Genomic DNA, 26,162 nt, shown 5'->3' on the forward strand with positions numbered 1-26,162 from the left:
GTTTTATTGGGATTAACAGCACATAGTTACATGAACACGCAGCCACTATCATAAAAACTGTCAGGCATCATGAAAAATAGAGAACGGAAAGTGCAGATTAAGCAGAATATGGCATTAAGACTTCATGCTAGGGGGAAATGAGATGTGTTTAATTATTCTGCTCACTGTTTCAATCCCATTAAAATCAGCTGCATTTTTATTTACTTTTCCAAATGGGCATTTGAAAGGTTTTGCAGTTTGATTTTCATAATTGTAAGTACAAAAGTATAAAAGCAGAAAGGTTAAGATCTTCCCATTTGTGTAAAGTCTAGCCAACAGGTAATTAGTCATACTTGTATTCTCATTACATTTTGTGTGTAAATCTCATTCACAGTGCTGTATGTTGAAGCATAAGGTAATAATTACAAGACACATTTAAAGGGACATTTCAGTCAAAATTGAAATGTGCAGAGATGAATTACATCTTTGAATAGAAACATATTTGTAATATAAATGTAATGGCAGAAATGCTTCTAGTTAAAGTTATCACCGTTTTAGTGTGAGCATTATTCTCTGCAATTGCATGTGAAGCACAGCTGGATATTTTCAGTGACGTATGCTTAGGAGCTGGCTCATTTCTGAAACAGTATAGGGTCGATTTATCAAAGGCTTCACCAGCCTTTCGCCCCTCTAGGTTCTGACAAGAGAACCTGCAGTCTGTATTTATGAAGCAGCGGCCATCAGACCTCTGCTTTCCTGACCTCTTCGCCACCTCTAAGGTGGCAAATTTCAATCTCCCTGGTCTCGTCCAACCGGGGAGATTGACAGCAGGGGGCGACATTTCACAAGAATGCAAAATTGCGTTCTATTCCGGCAGCGGAATTCAGCCAGCCAGAGGTGAGCTGCGGCAGACAGGGGCGAATATGTACGCCCCTGTCCACTGCAGCTTGATAAATCGACCCCCATATGAATGAAAGTACTATGTCTACCATGAAGTGCTCCAGATGCTACCTAGGTATCTCTTTAACACAGAATATCATGGGAATGAAACTAATATGATAATAGAAGTAAACAGGAAAAATGCTTTGCTCTGTCTGAACCACAAAAGAAAAGTTTTGGTTTTCACATCCCTTTAAAACATGAAAAATAATTTGTATTCAATTTTAATATTTTAAAATGTGCTTTAATGTTTATTTACTGTAAATATTTTACATTCCAATATAGTACGTTCACATAGTAGAATGTGCTTTGTATTTTTAAATAAATATTTCCTATATATATATCTATATAAATCTATACCTGTATATATTCATATAGATATATAGCTAATATATAATATAATAATATATAAATTACATTTGTTTTAAAATAATTATATAGATAAATATATATTTAAAATAAAAATAATATTTTCTTCTATGTGAAATATGAATAACTTATGCCGGGTTAAGCGCACTTGGTCTAATGTGGTGTTAGGTTAGCGCATGAGCGATGTGTAATTTTTTTTCCATAACGTGCTCCATTGAAGTCTATAGGGCAAATGTGTTAGCACAGTTGCGATATTTGAAGTCCTGAAGTTAGCACCCATCTGTTTCGCTCCCACACAAACATTTTACTTTCAACTTGTTAAACGCGTGCAAACTTATGCACTAAGTTTACTTCTAGCAGTGTTTGCGCATGAGTGAAAGTGCTAAGTAGCGCACCATTTGTAATCTTGCCTAATGTGTTTAACCCCTTTGAGGTACTGCTCAGGGGCCATAGAGGACTGCTGGTACGAAGCAGAAACTTCGGCTGATCCAATCAGCTGCACTAGTTGCACAAACGAGCTGTGTAACTACCGCTCCTAAGTGGTTCAGATGCAGTTTCTGCTAAGTACTAGTAATGCTCTGTAGGTCCCAAGTGTTGCTTCTATTATGTTTTTAACCCTTTTGTGAGGTTAAATAGAGGCTCAGGGCTGTAAGTCTTTTATTTAATGAATTAGAGCATGTGATTTTTTTTAATATAATGGCCCTTTAAATAAATACAGCAACCAGCCAGTACTGAAATTAGCATTAGTATTTTACAGATGACATTTAGTAAATCTGACCCAGTGTTATGAGATTGTAGAGTACATAACAAGGGAGTATACATTTATTACACTTAGGGAACTTACAACCCTAACACAAACATGTTAAGGCTAAATGTGTGCTTGCCCCAGGTATATACCCTATACAGAATCTTTACTGAAACCCTATATTCTCTATCACAAGACGAGAACCCAGACAACCTCTTGTATAACCTCATTACTTCTTGCTATCAGAACTGCACAGCTCTGTATGGTGTCCGTCTATAAATAATTATATTCTAATGTTATTTATTACATAAGCATCTTGCTTCTTTATAGTTCAAGCAGCAAAGCTAGGAGTATATTTTATTAAGATTAAATAGGAGTCTTTCTGCAGTTGTGCAAATAGTGCATAATCTAATGGATACATATAGGTCACAATGACATAACACTTGGTGCCAGCGAGCAGGGCTGTCCAGTCATTTATACAATGAGGGCCACATTGGTATTTTCATTTTCTCATGCAAGTCAGTGTAAATGATGTGGAAATCCTATTAATTAAAAGCAGGCAAGTTTATCAAATGATAATATTCTCAGAATATGCACAAATCTTGTATCTCTTAAAACAGAAGCAGCTTTTATTTTAGAAAGGTACTGGCTTCTCAGTCATAAGGCAATTAGTTCAGGAGTTGCGTTATTGGAGAAATACAGCATATATTACCATTTAGAAGGTTGAAGAGCTGTACATGACAAAGGACACAGAGTAAGTATTGCATGGTGCAGAGGCCTCTGGCCCTAACTCATGTGGCATAAAGGACCTATGTATCTTTCTAGTTTTCACAAATACCAGCCCAATAAAGCAGGCCTTCAAGAGTTAAGAAGCAGAGGTCGTAATACCGCTGCTCCATAACCTGTCCGCCACCTCTGCCCTGTCCGCCACCTCCTCCCTGATTGACACCCCCTGCTAGAGGCCAGTTGACTGCTAATATGCATACATATGCTGTTGGCATTTATTGATGTCGGGTGGACATGATTCACTACAGCGAATCATGTCCGCCCGCCATTTTATAAATCTACCCTACTATCTACTAATAGAGTTTTTCACCAGAACATGAAAACTGGACCTATCTTCTTCCCACCCTAGATAAGATCAGATTTGGACAGAAATTGAACTACAAATTTAAGCTTACTATCGTTTGCCTCTCTCCTTGTTCTGAGTAGAGCTCAGGGCATGTAAATAGGCACTGGCTGGCAAATTCAGGGCAACTGGCATCTTTGAGATTTGATGGTGTCACAGTTCTGAATTGAAATTATAAGTAACAACACAACCAGCTAGAATTACCAGTGGTACCAATACTGATACGCTTCCCACTGTTGCTATATGTATAAGACCTGCCAGGTTCCTAAAGCAATATCTGGTGCTTTTGTTTTGTGGTTACGCTTTCATTATGAGATTTAAATCTATAATCTCACCAGAAAGCAGTTTGTATTTACAATTAGTAATGACAATACATAGAATTTGTTTCACTTTAGTAAAGAGTCAAATTGCAGATTAAAATCACCTTACTTTACATATTGGGTAACACAATGGCAGTATCTGTTGTTTGGAGATGATACGGGCAATATTACTGATATATACATGATCATATCTTGCTGGTCATTTCGACCAAGCAGACACTACTTGTAAATGCCCACAAGTAGCGCAAATGATATTCAGGTTTGGCCCTAGTGACCCAAATGCGGAGCTAACTGATATAATAATAACATTACGTTATTGCCTTTTATCACAAATTTAATAAAAGAGATATCTCATACAGCTGATATAAAAAACAGTTTGCAAATATAAATGACATCGGTGTCTCTATACTCTGATATACATATTTGTCTGACTTGTAAAATCTTCATACAAACAATCACAGAGCTCTGTGTAAAAATAAAAACGTTTTGCTATTCAATGTCCTGATAATTGCAACAGCCTGTGTGTTTAAAAAGACAATCTTAGTTGGGTAAAGTTGCGGCTATTTAGCCACAAGTTGTTAGAAACGATAGGGCATATTTATCAATTTCCGTATGGAGATTGATGCGGCCTTCAGGCTTGACAGAAACAGAAGTTATGAAGCAGCGGTCTAAAGACCGCTGCTCCATAACCTGTCCGCCTGATCTGAGTCGGTGGACAGAAATCATCCTGATGGAATACGATCGGGTTGATTGACACCCCCAGCTAGCGGCCGATTGGCCACAAATCTGCAGGGGGCGGCATTGCACAAGTAGTTCACAAGAACTGCTGGTGCATTGATAAATGCCGACAGCGTATGCAGTCTGCATTTATCTATGTGCGGCAGACATGATACGCTACATCATATCATATCCATCCACACAATAATAAATTGACCCCAATGTCTCTTTAACAACCTAATGTGTAAAGATACAAGATTAAGGAAAGTCAAACAAGCAGTTTTATTGTAGCGATACCTTGATGTTGTTTGTTAATCCTTTCAGTGTCCGGCGTTTCTTTAAATTTCGTCATCAATCGCGTGACCTGTATGCAGCCAATCATCACGCTGCTCTTTCTCTGTAGATAATACGAGTTCTTCCAATATGTATGGATAAAACAATTGAGCGCTCAAAGTAATAACACTTAGATCTGAATGTCTCCTCCGATGGGGTACTACAACTAGAAGTTTTACACTCGCTTCCTCTTCTTTTAGTCCCTTTCTGGCAAAACTGTCAGCCAGTGTTTGGTGGTGGATTTGCTCAGCCATCAGATTCTACTATCTACGCGTTTCAGCTGTAAAGACTTTGAGGCCCATTTATCAAGCTCCGAACGGAGCTTGAGGGCCCGTGTTTCTGGCGAGTCTTCAGACTCGCCAGAAATGCAAGTTATGGAGCAGCGGTCTAAAGACTGCTGCTCCATAAACCTGTACGCCTGCTCTGAGCAGGGGGACAGAGATCGCTACAATTAAACCCGATCAAGTATGATCGGGTTGATTGACACCCCCCTGGCAGCCAATTGGCCGCGAGTCTGCAGGGGGCAGGATTGCACCAGCAGCTCACAAGAGCTGCTGGCGCAATGATGAATACGGAGAGCGTATTGCTCTCCGCATTCAGCGGTGTCTGTCGGACCTGATCCGCACTGTCGGATCAGGTCCGACAGACATTTGATAAATAGGCCTCTTTATCAAGATCTTGATAAAGGCTTTACAGCCGAAACATGTAGATACCCCACCAGAGGAGACAATCACATCTAAGTTTGATTACATTGAGCGCTCAGTTGTTTTATTCACACATATTGGAATAACTTGTATTATCCACAGAGAAAGAGCAGCGTGATGATTGGCTGCATGACGAAATTCAAAGAAACGCTGAATGAGGATTAACAAACAACATTAAGGTATCGCTACAATAAAACTCCTTGTTTTACTTTCCTTAAACTTGTATCTATAGACATTAGGTTGTTAAAGAGACATTGTTCTAACAACTTATGGCTAAATAGCCGCAACTTTAACCAACTAAGAATGTCTTTTTAAACACACAGGTTGTTGCAATTATCGGAGCATAATTGTTTTTATTTTTATTTTTACACAGAGCTCTGTGATTGCTTAAATGTTTGATTGAATGTATGTTTGTATGGAGATTTTATAAGTCAGACAGATTTTAGACATGTGCATATTGTTTCGTTCCGAATCAAAATTCGGACGAATTCACCAAATTCAGAGATTCGAATCAATTTTAATTTCTGAATTACCCTAGCAAAGAAACTAAACTAATCCGAATGCATTTGTAACGAATAAATCCAAATTAGTTTGGATATATTTGTTACATGAATGGCCATTGACTAATCACAATTCAGTATAAAAATTAAATTTAGTGAGATAGAACAGTGAAAAAATTCTGTTTGTGTAACTTGGAACCATCTGAATCAACATAACACATACCGAACTTCCCAATTTACTAATCGAATCTGAAACAAATACATCTGAATACATCCGAATTTATTTGAATCCGAAACAAAAACATTCAAATGTATCCGAATTCGAACCGATCCAAAATTTTCCGCTGTGCACATGTCTAACAGATACTATGTATATCGGAGTATTTGAATGTTAACATTAGAGACACCCATGTTATTTATATTTGCAAACAGTGTTTTATATCAGCTGTATGAGATATCTCTTTTATAAAATGTGTGATAAAGGGCAATAACATAAGTTTGTTATTATATAAGTTAGCTCTGCATTTGGGTCACTAGGTCCAAACCTGCATATAATTTGCGCTACTTTAAACTTGTTAGCATTTATTTCTATTACATATTACTTTGGGAAAATTTGTATTTTGAAGGTCAGCTGTGTTTGGATAGGATACTTTACAGAAAAATACACTACATTTGAGTATTTAGATACTAACTTGTAGCCATTTGTTTTTACAGCTCTGCTTTGCTTCTTGATGAGCGCCCTGGGGGTGACAGCGGGTGCGCACAGACTTTGGAGTCATCGCTCATATAAGGCAAAACTCCCTCTCAGAATATTTTTGGCAGTTGCAAACTCCATGGCATTTCAGGTTAGTTACTCTATCTATCATATAGCTAGCTAATCTCTCTATCTATCTCTCTCTCTCTCTCTATATATATATATATATATATATATATATATATATATATATATATATATATATATATATATATATATATATATATATATATATATATTAATTATCTATCTATCTATCTATCTATCTATCTAAATAATAAAAAGTTATGTTAAAACATTTATATTAAATATAGCTGCAAATGTGTCTGTTTCTGTGTATGTGTGTCTTTATGTGTATGTTTGTGTGTCTGTATAACAGTGTGTGCTTCTGTTTATATTTGTTTTTCTTTATGTGTTTGTCTTTATGTGTGTTTCTGTGTGTTTGTCTTTATGTGTGTTTCTGTGTATGTTTGTTTGTCTTTATGATTGTGTTTCTGTGTATGTTTATGTGTCTTTATGTGTGCGTTTCTGTGCATGTTTGTTTGTCTTTATGGGGGCGATTTATTATCGGTCGTATTGTGCCTAATCGCCCTGTTTCCGTGCGAGCCTTCAGGCTCGCCGGAAACAGGAGTTAAAAAGTAGCGGTCTTGATTGACACCCCCTGCTATCAGCCGATTGGCCGCGAATCTGCAGGGGGCGGCATTGCACAAGCAGTTCACCAGAACTGCTTGTGCAATGTTAAATGCAGACTGTCGGCATTCAGCAATGTCGGGTGGACATGATCGCTACAGAGTATCATGTCTGTCCGACAGATGGTAAATCGGCCCCTATGTGTATGATTATGTATATGTTTGTTTGTCTTTATGTGTGTGTTTCTGTGTATGTTTGTGTGTCTGTATGTGTGTTTGTTATATCAACATAATAATAGGAAATTAAAAGTAGTAAAAGCATAGTGTATATCAGTCATTTAACAAAGATCATGTCAGCCACACATCGATAAATGCCGACAGCATACGCTGTCAGCATTTATTAGTGCACAAGAATTTCACAAGAAATGCTTGTGCAATGCCGCCCCTTGCAGATTTGCGGCTAGCAGGGGGTGTCATTTAACCCGATCGTATACGAACAGGCTGATTGCTGTCCGCCGCCTCAGAGGTGGTGGACGAGTTTAGGAGCAGCGGTCTTAAGACCACTGCTTCTTAACTCCTGTTTCCGGCGAGCCTGAAGACTCGAGCGGAAACAGATGCATTGGGGACGATTGATGGCTTGATAAATCGAACCCAGAATGTTTACCTGGTCTCCTTTTGCTTTGGTCTGATGTAAGTTCATTTTTGCAATGTGTAGCATGTAGCAGGGCTGTGCAAGACGCAGAAAGTATGCAAAACAGATAATGAATTTACATTGCATGTTCTACTCTAATAAATAAGGTAATTGAACACTTTTTATGGAGAATGTCTTAGCTTAATTTTCCTTAAAAGTCGGATTATTCTGGGCAACAGATTTCATTTTTCTATAATATGTTTTAAAATACACTTTCTTGCCCATTAAATTATAACTGCGGTGCTAGTCAATATGGGCAAAATGAATCTGTATTTCCTAACAGCGCTACTGACTGAGCGATATCACTTTCCGTACACACTCTTCTTAATAATCCTGAACATACAGTGACTCATTGTTACTGCTTATGGGGTAAATCTAACCCTTTTATGTCTTCTTTCTCTTCTGTTCCATAATGATTTCTGTGAACTAAAAGGATTGGGTTTTTACCCAGTCTAAAAATAACATTGAAAGTAATCCTGTGTGCCCTGCAGGTCTGAATAAATCAAGTATATATGTGGAGCAAACATCTTGCATAGTATAAGATTCTGAGTAGAATGCAGACATTGTTAATAAAGCTTTTATAGACTGAATATTTTATATAGTATATTGTTTTTTGTATTCATTACTGAGCTAAGACCAAAAACTATATAGACCTTATGTGCAATTAAACACAAGAGTCTCTTCCTGTGGCGCTAATTCATTACTGAGCTGCCTTCCTTTGTTCACCTTAAAAAGTTAGTAGGACATCCTAGTTTCAAAGTAAAATGCTCTATATCTCTCTAGAATTTCATTTTAATCGTGATTCCACTCTCACGGTGTGTGCTGAAAGGGACATGGAAGTCCAAATAAAACTCATTATTCGGATAGAGCTTACAATTAAAAACAACAACCTTTTATTTATATCTGGTCTTCTTTGTTGAAACGTAGCTCTGTTCCATGAGAGCATACGGAGATGTGCACAGATACTGAGCTCTGTATGGAATTGTCCCATTCATTTATGGCTACTCCGGGCATTAGCATCTATAGTTGCTTGAGGTGGCCAAATAAAGAATATATCAAACACAAACCATTAGCAACACGGAATAACATCTAACTACAACTGCAAGACTTCAGAAATGGTCATTGTAAATGTTTGTAGCTGTAAAATATTTGCACGTCTGTTATTGTTACGGTAAAACAATCCCACTGGATAGAGCAAAAGGTGTCTCTGCTATTTCGCTGAGACAAATGAAGGGATGGCCATGTTACATTCCAAGGTGTTTTAGAGTTGTGATGGAGACTTTTCACTTACACTTAGCCAAGCATGTGAAATTCATAAAGTATAATTTGTCCTTGTGAAGTATCTCCTGTCTCGCTATCTGAAAGCTCATAATATTGTCTCTTAAACAGTTTTTAAGACTTCTGCTTTGCTGATATTAATGCTGACTGTTTTATAGAAGTGTTTTGTTCTCATTTTGTCACAGTGGAACTAATTTAATGCGCCACGAGGTGTATAGTTCAGACATCCCAACCCTCCCTGAAGTTCAGGGAGTCTCCCTGATTGTAATAGCGGCTCCCTGATGCCAGCAAATGGAATGCAATCTCACTGAAACTCCAAGTACCATGATCCAATGTGGCCCAAATCCGGAAAAGTGTTTCTTTAAGGAATGCCTTTAGTTGCTGGGGCGTTATAGAACCCTTAAAGCGTGCATCAGTAACCAAAAAGCCCCCACTGATTTTAATAAAATAAAACACAAATACTACCTTATTTACTGCACGTAAATTAACTTTGTATTCTAAAATATTTAAGCATTCAACAAGTGTACGATCACTGGAAAATAGGTTTGTTGTATGTGGTTGTGCAATAAAGCTACTTTTTTTTAATGTGCCTTTAGTGGGAAGCTACTTTAATGATAAGTCTCTATCTTATTTAGGGTTTATAGGTGTCCAATATATAACTGGGAGGGGGGGGGGGTTTGGGGTGGCGGCGCAGTAGCGGGAGAAGCCACCTCCCTGAAATTAGTTTTTGCAGGTTGGGATGTCTGATAGTTACAAGATATAGGTTGCTCTATTGATTGGAACAGAGTGACACACAACGCCTGGCTGTTAGAATCTTTTTAATCCCACAATCTGAGTTGCAATGCTGTGGCAAATTATTCCACTAGATAGTTTTGCAAACATGATTTGATGACTAGGCCAACGTCATACATGTAGTGAAGCGCAAAAATATTGTCACTATTGTTTTATTAATCTCGCGCAGGCACAATCTATTTTTGCTCTCATAATACAAGTACAGAATTATATTTAATAGGCTTCTTGGGGTCATGCTGGATATTGCTCAGCCAATGATGCTGTACTATGAATAATAATGGTTTCCTTCTGGTCACGTGCTACCTATTACAAGTACAGGGTTTGCTCCTGTTAAATTGTTTAGCCGTTCACTTTTAATGCCAGATGGCGCGTTCTATATAGCGCAAGATCTTACACCCTGCGCTATCGATTGTGTTTCTCCTGTAAACTAGTGTTTAAGACCTCAGTATGCTATTAGGGCCAGGAGCTCAGCTCTAACAAATGATAGCAAGAGAAAGAGCAACACTTGATTATGTTATTTTTAACTTATGCGCCTTTAAAGGGACATGAAACACAACATTTTTCTTTCGTGATTTACTTCTATTATCACATTTGCTTCATTCTCTTGTTATCCTTAGTAAAAGGCATACCTAGGTAAGCTTAGGAGCAGCAGTGAATTACTGGGAGCTGACTGGTGGCTGCACATAAATGCCTCTTGTCATTGGTTCCCCTGATGTGTTCAGCTAGCTCCCAGTAGTACAATGCTTCTCCTTTAATGAAGAATAAAAAAAGATTGAAGCAAGTTTAATAATACAAGTAAATTGGAAAGTTGTTTAAAATCACATGCTCTACCTGAATCATGAACAAATAAATGTGGGATGCATGTCCCTTTAACCCCGGTTTACGTACATGAGTCTGTGATTGACTTATGGCTGTCACATGATACAGTTATATGCACACTTTCTGAGGCAGCAGCTACTACTGAGCATGTGCAAGAGTTCAGTGTTTACATACATGAGTCTGTGATTGGCTTATGGCTGTCACATGATACAGTTATATGCACACTTTCTGAGGCACCAGCTACTACTGAGCATGTGCAAGAGTTCAGTGTTTACATACATGAGTCTGTGATTGGCTTATGGCTGTCACATGATACAGTTATATGCACACTTTCTGAGGCACCAGCTACTACTGAGCATGTGCAAGAGTTCAGTGTTTACATACATGAGTCTGTGATTGGCTTATGGCTGTCACATGATACAGGGGGCCATCAAATTGAAGTAATTTTCTAAATTTGTCAGAAAAAATCTACTGCTCATTTAAAATCCAGAGTAAGTGCTATTGCATTGTCTTTTTACTATGCCCATTATGATTAAGCAATTCTACTGTATTTATTTATACAGTACAGTTACATGTTTCCTTACCCTTAAATAGGCTTTTTTTCCCCTATTTTTAGAACGATATTTACGAGTGGGCCCGTGACCACCGCGCACACCACAAATACTCAGAAACAGATGCAGATCCCCATAATGCCGTAAGAGGTTTCTTCTTCTCACACATTGGGTGGCTTCTGATGCGTAAACATCCTGATGTAATTGAGAAAGGCAAGAAGCTTGACTTGAGTGATCTCGAAGCAGACAAAGTCATCATGTTCCAGAGAAGGTGAGTCTGAGGAAGGATGCAACCCAAAGATACACAAGGGGAAGGGGATGTGCACCAGGCTGAATGTTCCTGAAGCAATGACCTGGCCAAATGTTCCCAACCATGCAGTGTCTGGAGGTAGATTATTGGTGGTTGTAGGGGCATTACCAATCATTATTGTAGCACTGCCAGTTCTTAAAGGTGTCAGGAGCTGTAATTTGCAAGGCAGCCACATTTCTACATATCTTTTTCCCAAGGAGAACAGTCCATGAGGGCAAAATGAGAACTTATATAAAGAACAAAAAGTTATATGCCATTCTTTTCCATAATAATAGAAAATAATATAGACAGAAACATAGGAAAGCTTCACTCTGATCCAAAACATGCTGGAATCGTTGATAGACCATCCCCTATAGGACACTTTTAGTCTTGTAATATTGTAAATAGTTATTCATAAACTAACTTCTAAATGTAACTAATGCTTTCTCTTTTTTTCATACCAGGCACTATAAGAAGTCCATACTTCTGATGTGTTTCACTCTTCCCACTGTAATTCCATGGTACTTTTGGGGAGAATCGCTCGCTACTGCCTTCTATGTTCCTTGTATCTTGCGATACGCATTGGTGCTGAATGGTACATGGTTGGTAAATAGCGCAGCTCATATGTTTGGAAATCGTCCATACGATGTACACATCAGTCCAAGGGAGAACCGATTTGTAACCCTAGGAGCAATTGGTATGTAACTTCTTTACTTTCTTGCCTATACATTTATAAAAGTATATGTATGTTCCAGTTAGCCATATCCAAAAAAGGGTGAAAGCCGTCTGATAATAAAAACTTTACTTTATTGGTCCAATGTTAAAAGCAGGTTAAAGCAAACCTCAACATACAAATCAACACAGCGTAGCACAGACTGGCTTACGCGTTTTGGCTCTGGGCCGTAGTCATAGCCTACTGTGCTATGTTTAACTATTAGTTTAAAAAGGGTTAAACATACCACCATTGGTTAAAAGTAAAATTACGTAATCATTTAAGGCTTAATCACAATCTTGCACTTTCTCTGGCAGATAACAATTTCTGAATATCAACTGATAGTTAGTGCATTTTTTCAGTAATCACAATCACAAAATGCTTCTGCTGTTAATCCTTCTCAAGCACAAATTGTCACTTCCTGAAAATATCACAAAATTGCTATTTGCCTTGTTGCTCACCGGATTTCAAGATCCAAAATCATAATGGCCAGGATTAAGGTCTAAAGAAAATGTTGTTTTTGTGAGTTTAGTGATATCACAGGTTTAAGTGTTTGTATCTTGTTTGATCCATTTTAATAGTGATGCTAATAAGTGACGTGCAATAACCCTGTTGCATACCAAAGAGCATAGAGATGAGTCTCTCTAAGGTATTTGAACAGGGGCATTATGGGTACAATAGGCATTTGTGTTTGTTGGAATTCTTCATTAGTGTAAATGTGTTCTTCATTACATTTTAACTGATTTAGTAGGTGGTGTTTGCATCTGTTTGGTGCTGCTGCTTTCCTGCTGTCATCCAATACGGTGGTGGGTAATTTCAGTGCCCATGCGGGAAAACCAAGTACCATTCTAAAACGTTTCGAGGTACTCTGTAATAATTTGAAAAATGTTATCTGGGGGTTATCAAGTCCTTGTGGTTGTAGAATTTGATAGGTGAAAAATGTCCCCATACATACGTTGTTATTGATAATTTAGATTATCAGTCAAACAGAACTGGCACATTGGGTATTTTTTTTCAGATAAAGTAAAAAGTGCTACAGATAAATAATAAAATTAGCAGATTGTGATCATGCCAACGTCAAAAAGGGCTCATCTTCAGTCATTAACAAGTCAGTAATGATCTAACCATAGAGTGTGATCGTCCCCATAATCTTTATACAACAATTTGGTCAGGAGTATTTGTTCTTTAAATACTGATATAAGTAGCCATATTATTAAATGCAATTCCCAATACCTTCTTCCTTGCCATTATATGTTACTCAGATTATCTGATGATTTATGCTTTTAACAAGTTTTTGGAAGGGAAAGACGTCCTTTGAGCATTGTATGGTATTTCTGGTTCAGAACACAGGGCTTTGTAATTCGAGTCAGTAAATATAGTGAAATTCAAGTTTGCATATTGAAACTGTCAAGTTTGGCTTTTCAGAGATGTCTCCTCTCTTGACTGTTTTCTGACACAAAATGCATAAAATAGTTAACTTTTTCAATAAATTGGCTTATCAATATTAATATCCTATTTAAATGATACTAGACATTGATAACAGAGGATTTTAGTGTTTTTTGTCACTCAGCTAACTTGTGTTGCATCATCCCTGATGTGCAGTTTAGTTTTAACAACAAGGCAAATGCACAACTATATTCCAGAAAGCTGTAACCGATGATGACTTCAATAACAAGAGCTAGATTACAAGTGGAGCGCTAATTTATCACATGCCCGCAAACGGTCACATTTTACTGTTTGCGGGCGCACAATAAATAACCAGCTACTGCAAGTTCACGATAGCAATTAGTGCTCAGAACATTAACCAATGATCAGATCTCTGGTAAATTTTCTAAAAGTGCCCCAAATGCCCTCAAAATAGAGGGCATTATAGTTTTTTATTTAAAAAAATGTAGATTTTTTTTATTTTTTTTAAAAAACAACTGCACTAAGCAGTATTAAGAGGTTGAAAGTTGCAGCTGTGGGGTGTTAGAAAAAAAAACAGCATTGAAAAGTGCCTTTGCATTGCAGTCTATGGGAACTGTGTGTTTCCTGTAAATATACTGTATATGTATATGCTTGTATACCTATATATTTATGTGTTAATATGTGTATATTCATAGGTGGGTGGAGTTTGGCTACTAAAAAACAATTGCAGCAAACAAGATGTTAATTTGTTTTTTAAATAATGTGTAGCATTTTCTTATATGTTATTATATAGCAACACAGCAGAAATGTCTTGTACATGGTGTTTATCGTCTTTTTAATTAAATTTCTCATATAGACCTTTCTCCCAAACCAATTGGAATTCATTTGTATCTGTCACTAACTGGACACAGCAAACAAGATACACAGCTGGGTTTCTCAGGCGTATATCCCTAGACTGCTAAGCAAACTTTTTTAACCATTTAATTTTTTTACCTTGGAAGGCTGAATTATCGCGCTGGAACAGGCTTTAACCTTGATATTGTCACAGTAACTGCAGTAAGCTAGTTAACCATCGAAACCATCATGAGTTAAACTTCAAATCACATATAGGGGCCGAATTATCGCGCTCGATGCCCCTGTTTCCAGATGAGTCTTTAGGCTCGCCGGAAACAGCAGTTATGAAGCAGCGGTCTTAAGACCACTGCTCCATAACTTTTCCGCCTGCTCTGAGGCTGCAGACATCAATCCGCCTGATCCTATATGATCGGGCTGATTGACACCCCCTGCTAGCGGCCGCGAATCTGCAGGGGGCGACATTGCACAAGCAGTTCACCAGAACTGCTTGTTCAATGTTTAATGCCGACAGTGTATGCTGTCGGCATATATTGATGTCTGTCGGACATGATCCGCTGAGCGGATCATGTCGGACAGACTGATGATAAATTGGCCCCATAGTCAACATTGTTCCCCACTGAAGGTAGAATTTGCAATGTAGCAGTGTTCCGGAGGAATTTGTATCAGGAACATAGGAATATTTCTGCTATATCTGCATCTTTTTAAAATGAAAGACCAAATTGTGGTTTCTCTCCGAAGCTAAATAAATATCTGTAGCTATAATTTAATATACTGGTCACATTTCCAGGCTAAATCCTTACTTTGCAGTGGCAATGTCATTTTTTTCTGTCTCTGACCTAGGCCCCCAGAGACATGTTTGCTTAACAATCAATTCATGCATCACTTGCTGTTTCTAATCTCTTGTGTAACAAAGTAGCCAAATAATTCAACTGCACTTGTTGGTATTATGTATCTCTGTTCAAACAATATAGTTTAGCAAATCAAGCTGGAGATTACAAAAGATTAATCACATTTAAACAGTACAATGAGATATATTTAGATAGATAATAGACAGGTATATATATATATATATATATATATATATAATTATATTCATACTTGTGTTACTATATGTATATATATATTAAACCTTTTCTGCCCATTGCTGAGTGACGTACCCCCATCGCTGCGCTAGTTCTCATGCAGTCCACTTGTAATCTAGCCCTTAGTGTTTTATGTCCCTTTAATACAATCATTATCTCATTCTCTTCTTGCAGGTGAAGGCTTCCATAACTACCACCACACGTTTCCATACGACTACTCTGCCAGTGAGTTTGGAGTCCGTAACAATTTCACCACGTGCTTTATTGATCTCATGTGCAAGCTTGGCCTAGCCTCTGACTGCAAACGAGTATCTAAAGAGATCATAGTAGCCCGCAAGCTGCGTACTGGGGACGGAAGCCACAGAAGTGGGTGAACAAAAGGCATTGCATTTTTTTATTTTAACAAAATAAAAACAAAAAGCTAGCAGGAGGCTAAATATGATTACTTTAACATGATCCAGCAGTGTTCACTTAATTATGTACTTAAAGTAATTATAACTGCGCCCTAGGTTATATTGTGTGACTCATATCTTCTTACATTTGCTTTCCCCATTATTAGTTTTCCAGAAATGTTCATATTTCTTCTGTTTTCTCAGTGACATTTTTACCGTCTTTGTTACTTAACCAACCGTTACTTCCTCATGTGAAGTTACAATAGTCTGTGTGCAGCCACAAGACCGCTGCTGACTGTAAGTTGTGTGTTACACACTGACCAGATCTCTAGATAACCTCAGAGGTTTTATTCCTGACTGCTCTTAGGCTCTCTGCAAGGAGAATGAATTGCAGTAAGTGGACAAGTTTTAAGTGCCATTTTATCTGTTTGTACATAGACAAGATTTTTATAGCAGTTTGATTTCCTGTTAGTTGTAGAAACAAATGTTTTTAAGCAGTTTCTTCACTAAATCTCAGTTCTGAGACATTGGGCCCTGAAATGGGAAGATTTTATAAAATGAATGCCATAGATATGACCTATCGGAGTAGATTACTTAGTACTGTATGTTATGTTCCAGACCATCATCTGTCTAAGAGGAAATATATAGGCTCATTTACGTTCTCCCCAATATACAGAGAAGCTGGATATCCTATCTGTAAATTCCTGTTGTCCCATGGAAATAAATGTACCGATTGCACACGTGTACAAGTAATATTTGCTTTCCATTGGCTTCCAGAATGGTCAGTTAAAGACTCCAGAGGTGCTGCTAATAGATAAAAGGAAATTATTTTATGTTAAAAAGCCCCACATTTGCTTATAGTATAAAATGTTGTTGAAATAAATCTAGATGAAACGTCATTTGAGCAGGCACACAAGCATAACACAGGTACATAGATATTCTCAAAAGAATCTTTGTGGATTTGAATACCAGTTTCTTGCCATAAGGTCCAAATGGCCTTTCTACTGATTACCCAGCGACCGTACACAGTTCAGTTGTGTTCTGTGCCTAAAGGGTACATGGCTTGCAGAATAGTAGAAGGACAAATAGCTGTTTATTTTAAGGAGCTTGTAATGTATTTCTGGTGTCTGAATTGTATGTGTGTTGTGTATTTATAATGTAGTGGGATAAAGGCTTAGACATAGTATACTTACAAGATAAAATGGCACTCAAGAAAGTAAAAACTGAAGGTTAGTCAGTTCCATTTTCAGTTATATTCTTTTATATGGGTTAATTATAAAATGAGGTTGCTTTTGATTCTCTGATAATTGGGATATATATATATATACAGTATATATAAAATAAAACATGAGATGGAAATTCAGATACAGTAAATTAACTTCACTTCTACTTCCTATGAATAAATGACTTGTATGTGTCCTGATCTCTTCCATAAAAAGCACTTTATTATTTCTGGTTGTGAAAACACAACATTATTTATTGTATAGCATTAAAGCCTTTAAGGAATGTAAATATGAATTAATTGTTCATAAAAAAAATTAACATGGGCACCTTTACTTTATATCAAGATCATATCTGGAAGGGTTAAAAATAGTCTGTCCTTTATTACGCTCGCTCTCACCACTGCCATCTCACTTAGAAAACCTATTTTTTAACAAGGTGACATGTTAACCACTTATCCAATGTTTGTGTGAGCCGTACGGCAAGAATCTGATGAGTGGTGAATACATCACCACGTAAAAAAAAGTTAGTTTTTTTCTAATTAAGATGGCAGTGGTAGGAGGGAGTATAAAGAAATTACTATTTTTAACCCTTACTGGTATGAACTTGATATAAAGTAAAGGTGCCTATATCCATTTTTTCAAACAGCAAATTCATATTTACATTCAGCAAAGGCTGTGTTTACCATCACTTTAAAGAACACAAAGCACTTAATTGTTATAATAATGTACTTGTTTATGAGTACCCATCTGTTTCTGTTTAATAAATTTACATTTTGGGCCTCAATGTCATAATCAATGGAACTTGTATTTTTAATTTGTTATATATGGGTAAACTTTAAAGATCAATATCCCTAGCAATATTTGATTATTGCAAATCTGTTGAGCAAAGAAGCACCAGAAATAATCGTTAAAAAAATAAGATGTTTCATAGGGTCTAATTACTTTTTATTTATACTCCATTTTGCTGTCTTTGTAGAGATATAGATTATTTAGATTACAGTCTATCCCTCTATGATACTGGTTTTCAAACCTGTCCTTAAACCTCAGTAAAAGGTCAGATTTTGAGGATATCTGGAATCAAGCACAGGTGAAACAATCAGCTGATTAGTAAACATGGTTATTTTACCTGCTCTCCCCCCAGGGTAATCCTGAAAATATGGCTTGTTCGGGAAGCATGAGGACAGATTTGAAAACTAGTGCTCTATGATATAGTTTTTGAATTTTCTCCAATGTACATAAGCCACATGGACATATGACATGCAAGCATTTAGATGTACATTAAGAGGAATCATTCTGTTTGGTTCAGATTACATAAATATATGTTTAAAACTATTTCAGCCAATTACAGTGTTTTTTTAAGAAATCCCAAAATTCCAGAATCTGAACCAAAGGTTTATTTAATAACACCTTTAACCTTAAAGATAATATAAAGGGACAAAAGAATATCTGTATTTATTCAGTTTTCCTGAACACCATGAAAATAGATAACAATAAGAAACAAAATAAAAAAAAAAAAAAAAATATATATATATATATATATATATATAAAACCCCACGTACCATATTTCATGTTAAACCCATGGCACTACATAAACTATGATTTTATCCACCCTTTGCCTTCTTTTTTTTTTTTTTTTTGAAGTGCCTAATGATTTGTTAATTAATAAATACATCATTAAACTAAAGGGAAAATGTTTTAGCAGACGTTGCTAATTATGGGTGAGGCAAGAAAGCCTCTTCTAAATAGATTTTGTTTAAAAAAACATAAAAAATTTAAAGTAATTACATTTACTTGTATTTTATGAAACCGATACCTTTTAACCTTATACAGAGGTGCAGTATATAGGGTACTTTTTATAATACCAGGAGCATGCTGGTGAAATACAATCCATTGGTAATATTTATTTTACCCAGTGTGCCCAACAATGCTAGAGGCCACTCAAGGGCATATACAGTATATATACAGTATATGCAAAGCAAAACTTGCAGGCTGACAGTTGTGGGAATAAAACAAACAAAATCAATTAATTACATTTGAAATAAATATTAATTATAGCTTTATCCTACAGCGGTCATGTCTGTTCTCTTTTAACATTATTTGTCATTTTTTCCACTCCCTGACTGTACTGTGCAGCACTGGGCAAGTTTAAATGATGTTATTAATTGATTAATCCAGAATTTCTCACTTCAATTTGCACTTTCCAAATCTGAATATTTTGTGACAAATTGAGCTTAGTCTTCAATTTATTCTCATGTGTATGAAAAAAACCTATGTTTCATATTATGCACAAGCAGCAACATTTCCCTGTAGTTATAGTATGGAAGTGTTAACCCCTTGGCTGTCAGGAATCCATTTTTTGGCAACCCAGGGTTTAATATGTATATATATTTTTAATAAAATATTATAAAAAAAATTAAAATGGCAAGTTATGAAAATTATTTGTAAGTATTTTGTCACAAGCTAAATAAATTATCCCCCTTGTCATTAATATTTAATGCACATGACCATATCCATATATGAATGTAATCTGCCTGCATGTACATCTGGCCTGCGCTTGATGTTTTTTTCTAGGGTAAATTTATTTGTCATAGCAGCTTGTGACTAGTCATGTGATATCACTGGCACTAGGCCAAGTGTAAAGCTTACTCCCTTATTGAGGATGTGGGCATGTTGAACAGCTCTTGTTTATTTTAGCGTATTTAAAAAAAATATAAAGGTTTTTGTTGAACAAATACTTTCAAAAATAATTATAAATAATTTTCCTAAACTCTCATTTTATTTTTGTAACCTCTTTCATGTGCATTTCATTTCAAGATGAAAGTGGGGTTCTGTGTTACATGTCATTTAAATACTAAACATTCATGAAAATTACAAAAAAAATATGTAGAAATGAACAAAAAGCACTTAAACATAAAGCACTTGCTAAATTTTTATTAAGTATAAACTCACTTGTTGAACCCTTATTAAATAAAAATGCACTTATTGAACTCTTATTAAATATAAACTCACTTGTTGAACCCTTATTAAATAAAAATGCACTTATTGAACTCTTATTAAGTATAAACTCACTTGTTGAACCCTTATTGAGTATAAATGCACTTATTGAACTCTTATTAAGTATAAACTAATAAAATGTAAAAATATTGCAAATTTAAAACAATCTCTGGTCTGGGAGCAATCTCATTATATCCCAAATACTGATCTAATGGCACACACAGCCTTCATAGTGATTTTATATCAGGGTCTGCTAGTTGATTCCACACAGGAAATTCTGCCATGACAGCAATAAATAGGCTGTTATAATATTGTAACCACCCATTGAGGGATTAAACCTTCTTTAACCCATTCCCAACGTTAGGACGTTTCATGCAGTCCTAACTGCGCTGGACTTTAGCACCGTTAGGACGACATGGAACGTCCTAGCCATTTGGCAGTGCTTAAGCCAACAGCACTTCCTGAATGGGATTGCGGCCTGGAAGGGGTGCCTAGCATCAGAGGCACGCCCCCCTGATCTGATCATATTATGGAAATCTTGTGATCACATGAACAATCACATGATTTCAATTTGTTTACATCAGATTATTGTTTCGATGTAGACAAATTAGGCCAGTCTTGAAAAGGTTAAAGACCCCCAGAAGAATTTAATAATTGACAAATACACAATAAAAAGATTCAAAATTAATCCAAACTGTCCCTCCCTTTTATCATGTAATAGCCATCAGCCAATCACAAATGACATATATTGACAAACACTGTGCACTTTTGCACATGCTCAGTAGGGGCTAGAGCCTCAGAAAGTGTTTATATAAAAAGAATGTGCACATTTTGATAATGGAAGTATATTGGGGAAAACAATTAAATTGCTGCTTTATCTGAATCATGAAACTTCAATTTTGACTTTAGTGGCCCTTTAATCCTAACCCATAATCCCAGCTGTAGGTTTAGCTGTAAAATGGCCTAAAATGTCCATATTCGAGGCCTAACCTAGACCTAACCTTAACCAGACAAGGTTTCCAGACTCACCTATTATGGGGAATGTTGACTTCAGCATTCTCTGGAGAGGAGATCTTAATATAGACGAGACCCCCACCCACAACATTCTGGATGCAATATTTTAGCCAAGTACCTTCAGGGGACAGCTGTCCCTAGCCATTTCCATAGCTAGTCTTCTCCTGGCATGGAAATAACTCAAATAAGTGAATAAAAGTATTAGATATAATTGAGATTGGTGTGTGGTGAATTTATTAGATTGTAGGGAATTGTACAGTGGGGTGAGATTACTGTGATACAAATTAGATGTGTTGTGTGTGTTACAAGGGTTACAACAGCCATACTAATGTTTAGCTGGTTTTTCCATAATGTAAACGGATGCTCACAAATTATTTTACAAAACCATTTACAAATAAATTGAGATTAACAAACAATTCCTTAGTCCCCCCCCCCCCCCCCACACCCTGATGTGATATTGAGTTAAACTAAATAATTTACCAAAAAACTATTTGACAACATCTTCAAATTGTTTTATTCTTTAAGCTTAAGGGATAGACAGAAATTGTCTTTAGTTACTCTGATTAATTTTTAAAGCACTGGAATCATTTTAAAGGGAGTAGAACCTAAATTATATTTTTACCCAAATTTCAGATGATTCATTATTAATAAATCAGCATAGGATCTTATTATAATATTTGTAAGTGCCCCTTGTTTCTTAAAGAGACACTCTCTTCTAGGGAATAGTTGTACTGTATAATTTATAAATATAGGTCACAATAAAAGGGTTATACTATTGTTAAAACAATATTTTGGATAATTATAATTTTTCTTCTTTCATTTCTAAAAATGTGTGTTTTCTCTACTACACCACAGGTTTGCTTTTATTCCAGTTATTGATGGGGATTAGATTAGGTGTAGCCAATCAGATCTTCATTAAAGGATTATAAAACTGTACACTAAAGAATGATTTTAAACAAATGTATATGATCTGTCATCGTATAACAAATAAAAAGCGCTTACTGTCTCCAAAACGAAGCTTTAAGACATACAAAACATTATATTTGTTTTGTTCATAAATAGGGACCGAATTATCAAGTTCCGAATGGAGCTTGATGCCCCCGTTTCCGTGGGAGCCTTTAGGCGGAAACAGAAGTTATGAAGCAGCGGTTCAAAGACCGCTTCTCCATAACTTGTCCATCTGCTCTGAGGCCGCGGTCTTCCATCCACCCGATCATATACGATCGGGCTGACTGACACCCCCTGCTAGCGGCCAATCTGCAGGGGGCGGCATGCGTACTGGAAGCAAGATGTAGTTGCATGCGCACCACATCCTTTGAAGACAACAATTGCAGAAGTTGGTAATGGAGTAGCGTGGCTGATAAGTGTAATTGGTGCAGCACTGCCCCATTTTTGCCAATTGTGGTTGCCTGTCAGTTTTAATATTAAATACAATTGAAACTCATTTTAAAATTTGGCTGGTATAACTCGTAATATAAATCTGCATATAGAGATTTTTATTACAGGGAAACTAGAAACACTTAAATAAATGAATTATATTTATTAAAATAAAAGTTCACATAAAAGTTTGACATTATTATATTTTATATTTTTTAACGGATTGCTTGTTAGTCCAGGGGAAATGCTTACTATGTGTGTGAGATACATACTATACCTACTCTGCTGCAACTCCGCTTTAAGACACTTGCAATGATAACTGTTTTTTGTTTCTCTGCAGCATTTGTAGATCTGTGTGTGATGTAGACTAATACACCACAGGCTACAAATGCACATGCGCATCGGCGTTGTACGCGCACCAATCCTAGGTAGAGTAGTGTAATAGGACTTGTATATTGAGTACCACGGTGGGTTTTGAAATGCATCACTTTTATCATCGAAATTATAAGAAAACAACGCCAAAATGTATTTGATTAAATTTAAGAATGACATCAATCTTTTACATAGTAACACAGTAGATGAGTTTGAAAAGAGACAGAAGTCCCGAGGGTTTAACCTATACAAATCTAATATACTTACAAAAAAGCTCCAGTTGAGCTTAAATGAATCACATTAAAAAACGGTGAACCATTTAACAAAGGCAATCATATCCCTGAACATTTTACATATGCCTTTAAGGGTAAACTTACAAACTGCAAAGGGGAAAGTACCAACGCTTATGTATTCTAAAACCTCACACAAACATAGAGCAAAGAGAGCAATCTGTGCATATGTCCTATCACTTTTTAACGACATTTAACCCCTTGCCTGACTGAGAGGGTATCAAAGTGTTACTATGTAGCCCTCACTGGCAGCCAAAGGCATAAATAGGGGTTTGTCATTTTGCATATGGAACAGTTAGAGTAGCTAATACAATTACATAAGTGTAACTTATCTTTAATATTGTTTTGCCTTGGCAATTTAAGAACAGTGAATTTTGATAATGTTGGGAAATAATGTATAGACTGCGTAGCACTTGTGACAGCAGTTTTACCTGTGTTAACACAAGACATCACATGAACATGCTCAACGGGATCGATTGTTTTAAGGGTGAATAGAAATCTTCATTACGTTCCCACTATAGGTCTCCAGTTCTCTCTTCATTTTTCACCCAAAACAACAAAACTCTAACATTGTGACCTCCAATTTATCTAAAACAAACTCCACAGATCTAACTTTACAAGATGAGGAAAACCTTATTATATAGATTGCAAATATTTGCCAGCTAAAAGTAAATCACACATCTCCTAAAGTGTAAGAAACCAAATAGTATTCTTATTAAAGAGGTCTCAGAATAAATGAAGGTAAATATGGAGGTTCAATACACATACCATGTTGGGCGTAAGGCTTGCAGAGAGCGCATGTGATTATTTTAGCATATTCAGTGCTTGTCATAGGTTTTAGAAGTTTTTTAAGTTCTGGTTAAATCCTTTGATGGGTGGAAGAAACCGCTTCCCATGTATTATGCTTGCCAATACATCTCATGGTAAATTCTGCAACCCCAGCAATATTGGGATAGGTAATCAACCTCACTGAAGGCACAGAGACATACCAACTGTAGGGAGTGAGCATAACTGATTTTGTAGTTCACAATATGTTAGAAAAATGATGTTTACTTTTGCTGGTTTAAAGTTTAGATAACTCTGTCAGAAAATCTCTCTTAAAATTATGATATTGCTTTGTAATATTAGTCCTCAGCTGCCAGAGAGGACTGTGGCACATTGAGTACAAATTAATTTCAGCACTCTCTGGTCGCCAAGACATGAATTCTTATAAGCCTCTAACATTTTGATTTGATATTATTTAAAGACTTTACACTAAATATGTCCTATCCAAAACTTGTTAAACTTGTTTCTTATTCATAGTTCTGTGGCAAGAGATCTGTACAAGAATTGTTGATATCAGATATTGGGTTTTATTTGTTCGTTTTTATACCAATTTGGACAAACAAACCTATAGATTTGGGAAGATTTTCATGCACCTAAAGACTTGAATGGATGTAATCGTAATTTTAGTGGCTGCTTTTATTAGTTTAAAACAGAAGATATCTGTTCAGTTTTAGTAAATATTGCTGTTTTAATTACATTTAAGTTAACAAACTTACATTTGTTTATAGGGAACACATTTTTTACTGACAAGCTATAATCGTACTGTAAACCGAAACAAATGTATGCTCCTGCTCATAGTTACCAAGGTCTACATTCATATATTCATTGGTATTATTTAACTATTATATTTCATTTCAATAGTTTACACAGAATGTTTTTGTATGTTGCATAATGTGACCACGGTCCTTAAACCTAACAATTTTGATACATAACTTGAAATGTACAAAATTATTTTCAGATCCAAATTTCTCTAAATTTATGACAGAGTTGTCTTTGCCTTTGAAATACTGGCAACTGAGAATCGTCATCATTTAAAAGGTAGCATCTTCTGTAAACTTTGTATATGTTGAAGTTTGTGGTATCGAAATGTGAAAAACCCAAGCATATTTTATTTTGCATTGATGTATCCATGTTCTGTGTTCTGAAATAAATTTTGACAATATTTCAAATCCATTTCAGTGTCCTATTGTTTGTGTCTGCCTGTTGCCTATGAATCAATAATATAACTTTATAGCATTACATTTTCTCTATACACACTGTACATCTTTAAAACGCAAAGAATATACATGATACGTATAAGAATTCCTATAATTATTTTTGTCTCCTGAATCACCATCAGTACACATTTACATATTAACATAGTAGATGAGGTTGAAAAAAAAGACCGAAGTCCATCAAGTTCGACCTTTACAAATCTAATATACTTACAAAAAGAAAGCTCCAGTTTAAAAGGTGACCAATTTAACACAAGCAATCATATCCCTGAATTCTGTTTCTAGCCAGAAATGTATCCAAACCATTTTTAAAGGTAATGGCATTCACTACCTCCTTTGGTAATGAGTTCCACAATTTTATTGCTCTTACAGTGAAAAAACATTTCCATTGCAGGAGATCAAATGTCCTTTCGTCCAGCCTTAAATTGTGACCCCTTGTCACAAATAATTGTCTTGGAATAAACAGAACTTCTGCCATCTCTGTATATGGGCCTTGAATATCTATACTATAATTTGGTTTGTAATGTCCGTCGCCGTCGGCAGTTGCGCACGCATCCTCAAAGGAATGTTGAATGCATGCGCAGCCACCTCACGGCGACGAGACAGCTTCAGGAGCGCCAACTCTCTAACATAACAGCTGAGAGCTGGAGCTCTTGAAGCTTCAGGCATCTGCCGCATATGGAGCCGGAACACGATTGTTGTGCTCCGTCTCCATATGAGGCCAGATGCCTGATCGTTACAGACTGTGACACTGTGTGTGTCACCGTCTGTAATGATCTTCTTCTGGTGCCGGCAGGAGGTGTGGGCGAGTGGTGGGTGGACGGCTCAGCAGGGAAGGGAAGGCAGTGGGAGTGCCCTAATTAAAA

The 26,162-nt window shown here is 36.4% G+C and overlaps 1 protein-coding gene across 2 annotated transcripts in view; it reads left to right on the forward strand.

Moving 5' to 3' along the window:
* Positions 1 to 25,255, forward strand: part of LOC128639790 (acyl-CoA desaturase) — a 47,436-nt gene extending 22,181 nt beyond the window's left edge. For both annotated transcript variants that reach the window (XM_053691942.1, XM_053691944.1), the window contains 4 exons: positions 6,450 to 6,580; positions 11,315 to 11,520; positions 12,003 to 12,235; positions 15,769 to 25,255. In XM_053691942.1, the coding sequence (XP_053547917.1) occupies positions 6,450 to 6,580; positions 11,315 to 11,520; positions 12,003 to 12,235; positions 15,769 to 15,968 (770 nt within the window). In that variant the 3' untranslated portion in view covers positions 15,969 to 25,255. The remainder of the gene's footprint in view (positions 1 to 6,449; positions 6,581 to 11,314; positions 11,521 to 12,002; positions 12,236 to 15,768) is intronic.
* Positions 25,256 to 26,162: the final 907 nt, after the last annotated feature.

This window comes from Bombina bombina, chromosome 9, assembly GCF_027579735.1.
Source record: "Bombina bombina isolate aBomBom1 chromosome 9, aBomBom1.pri, whole genome shotgun sequence".
Lineage (NCBI taxonomy): Eukaryota > Metazoa > Chordata > Amphibia > Anura > Bombinatoridae > Bombina > Bombina bombina.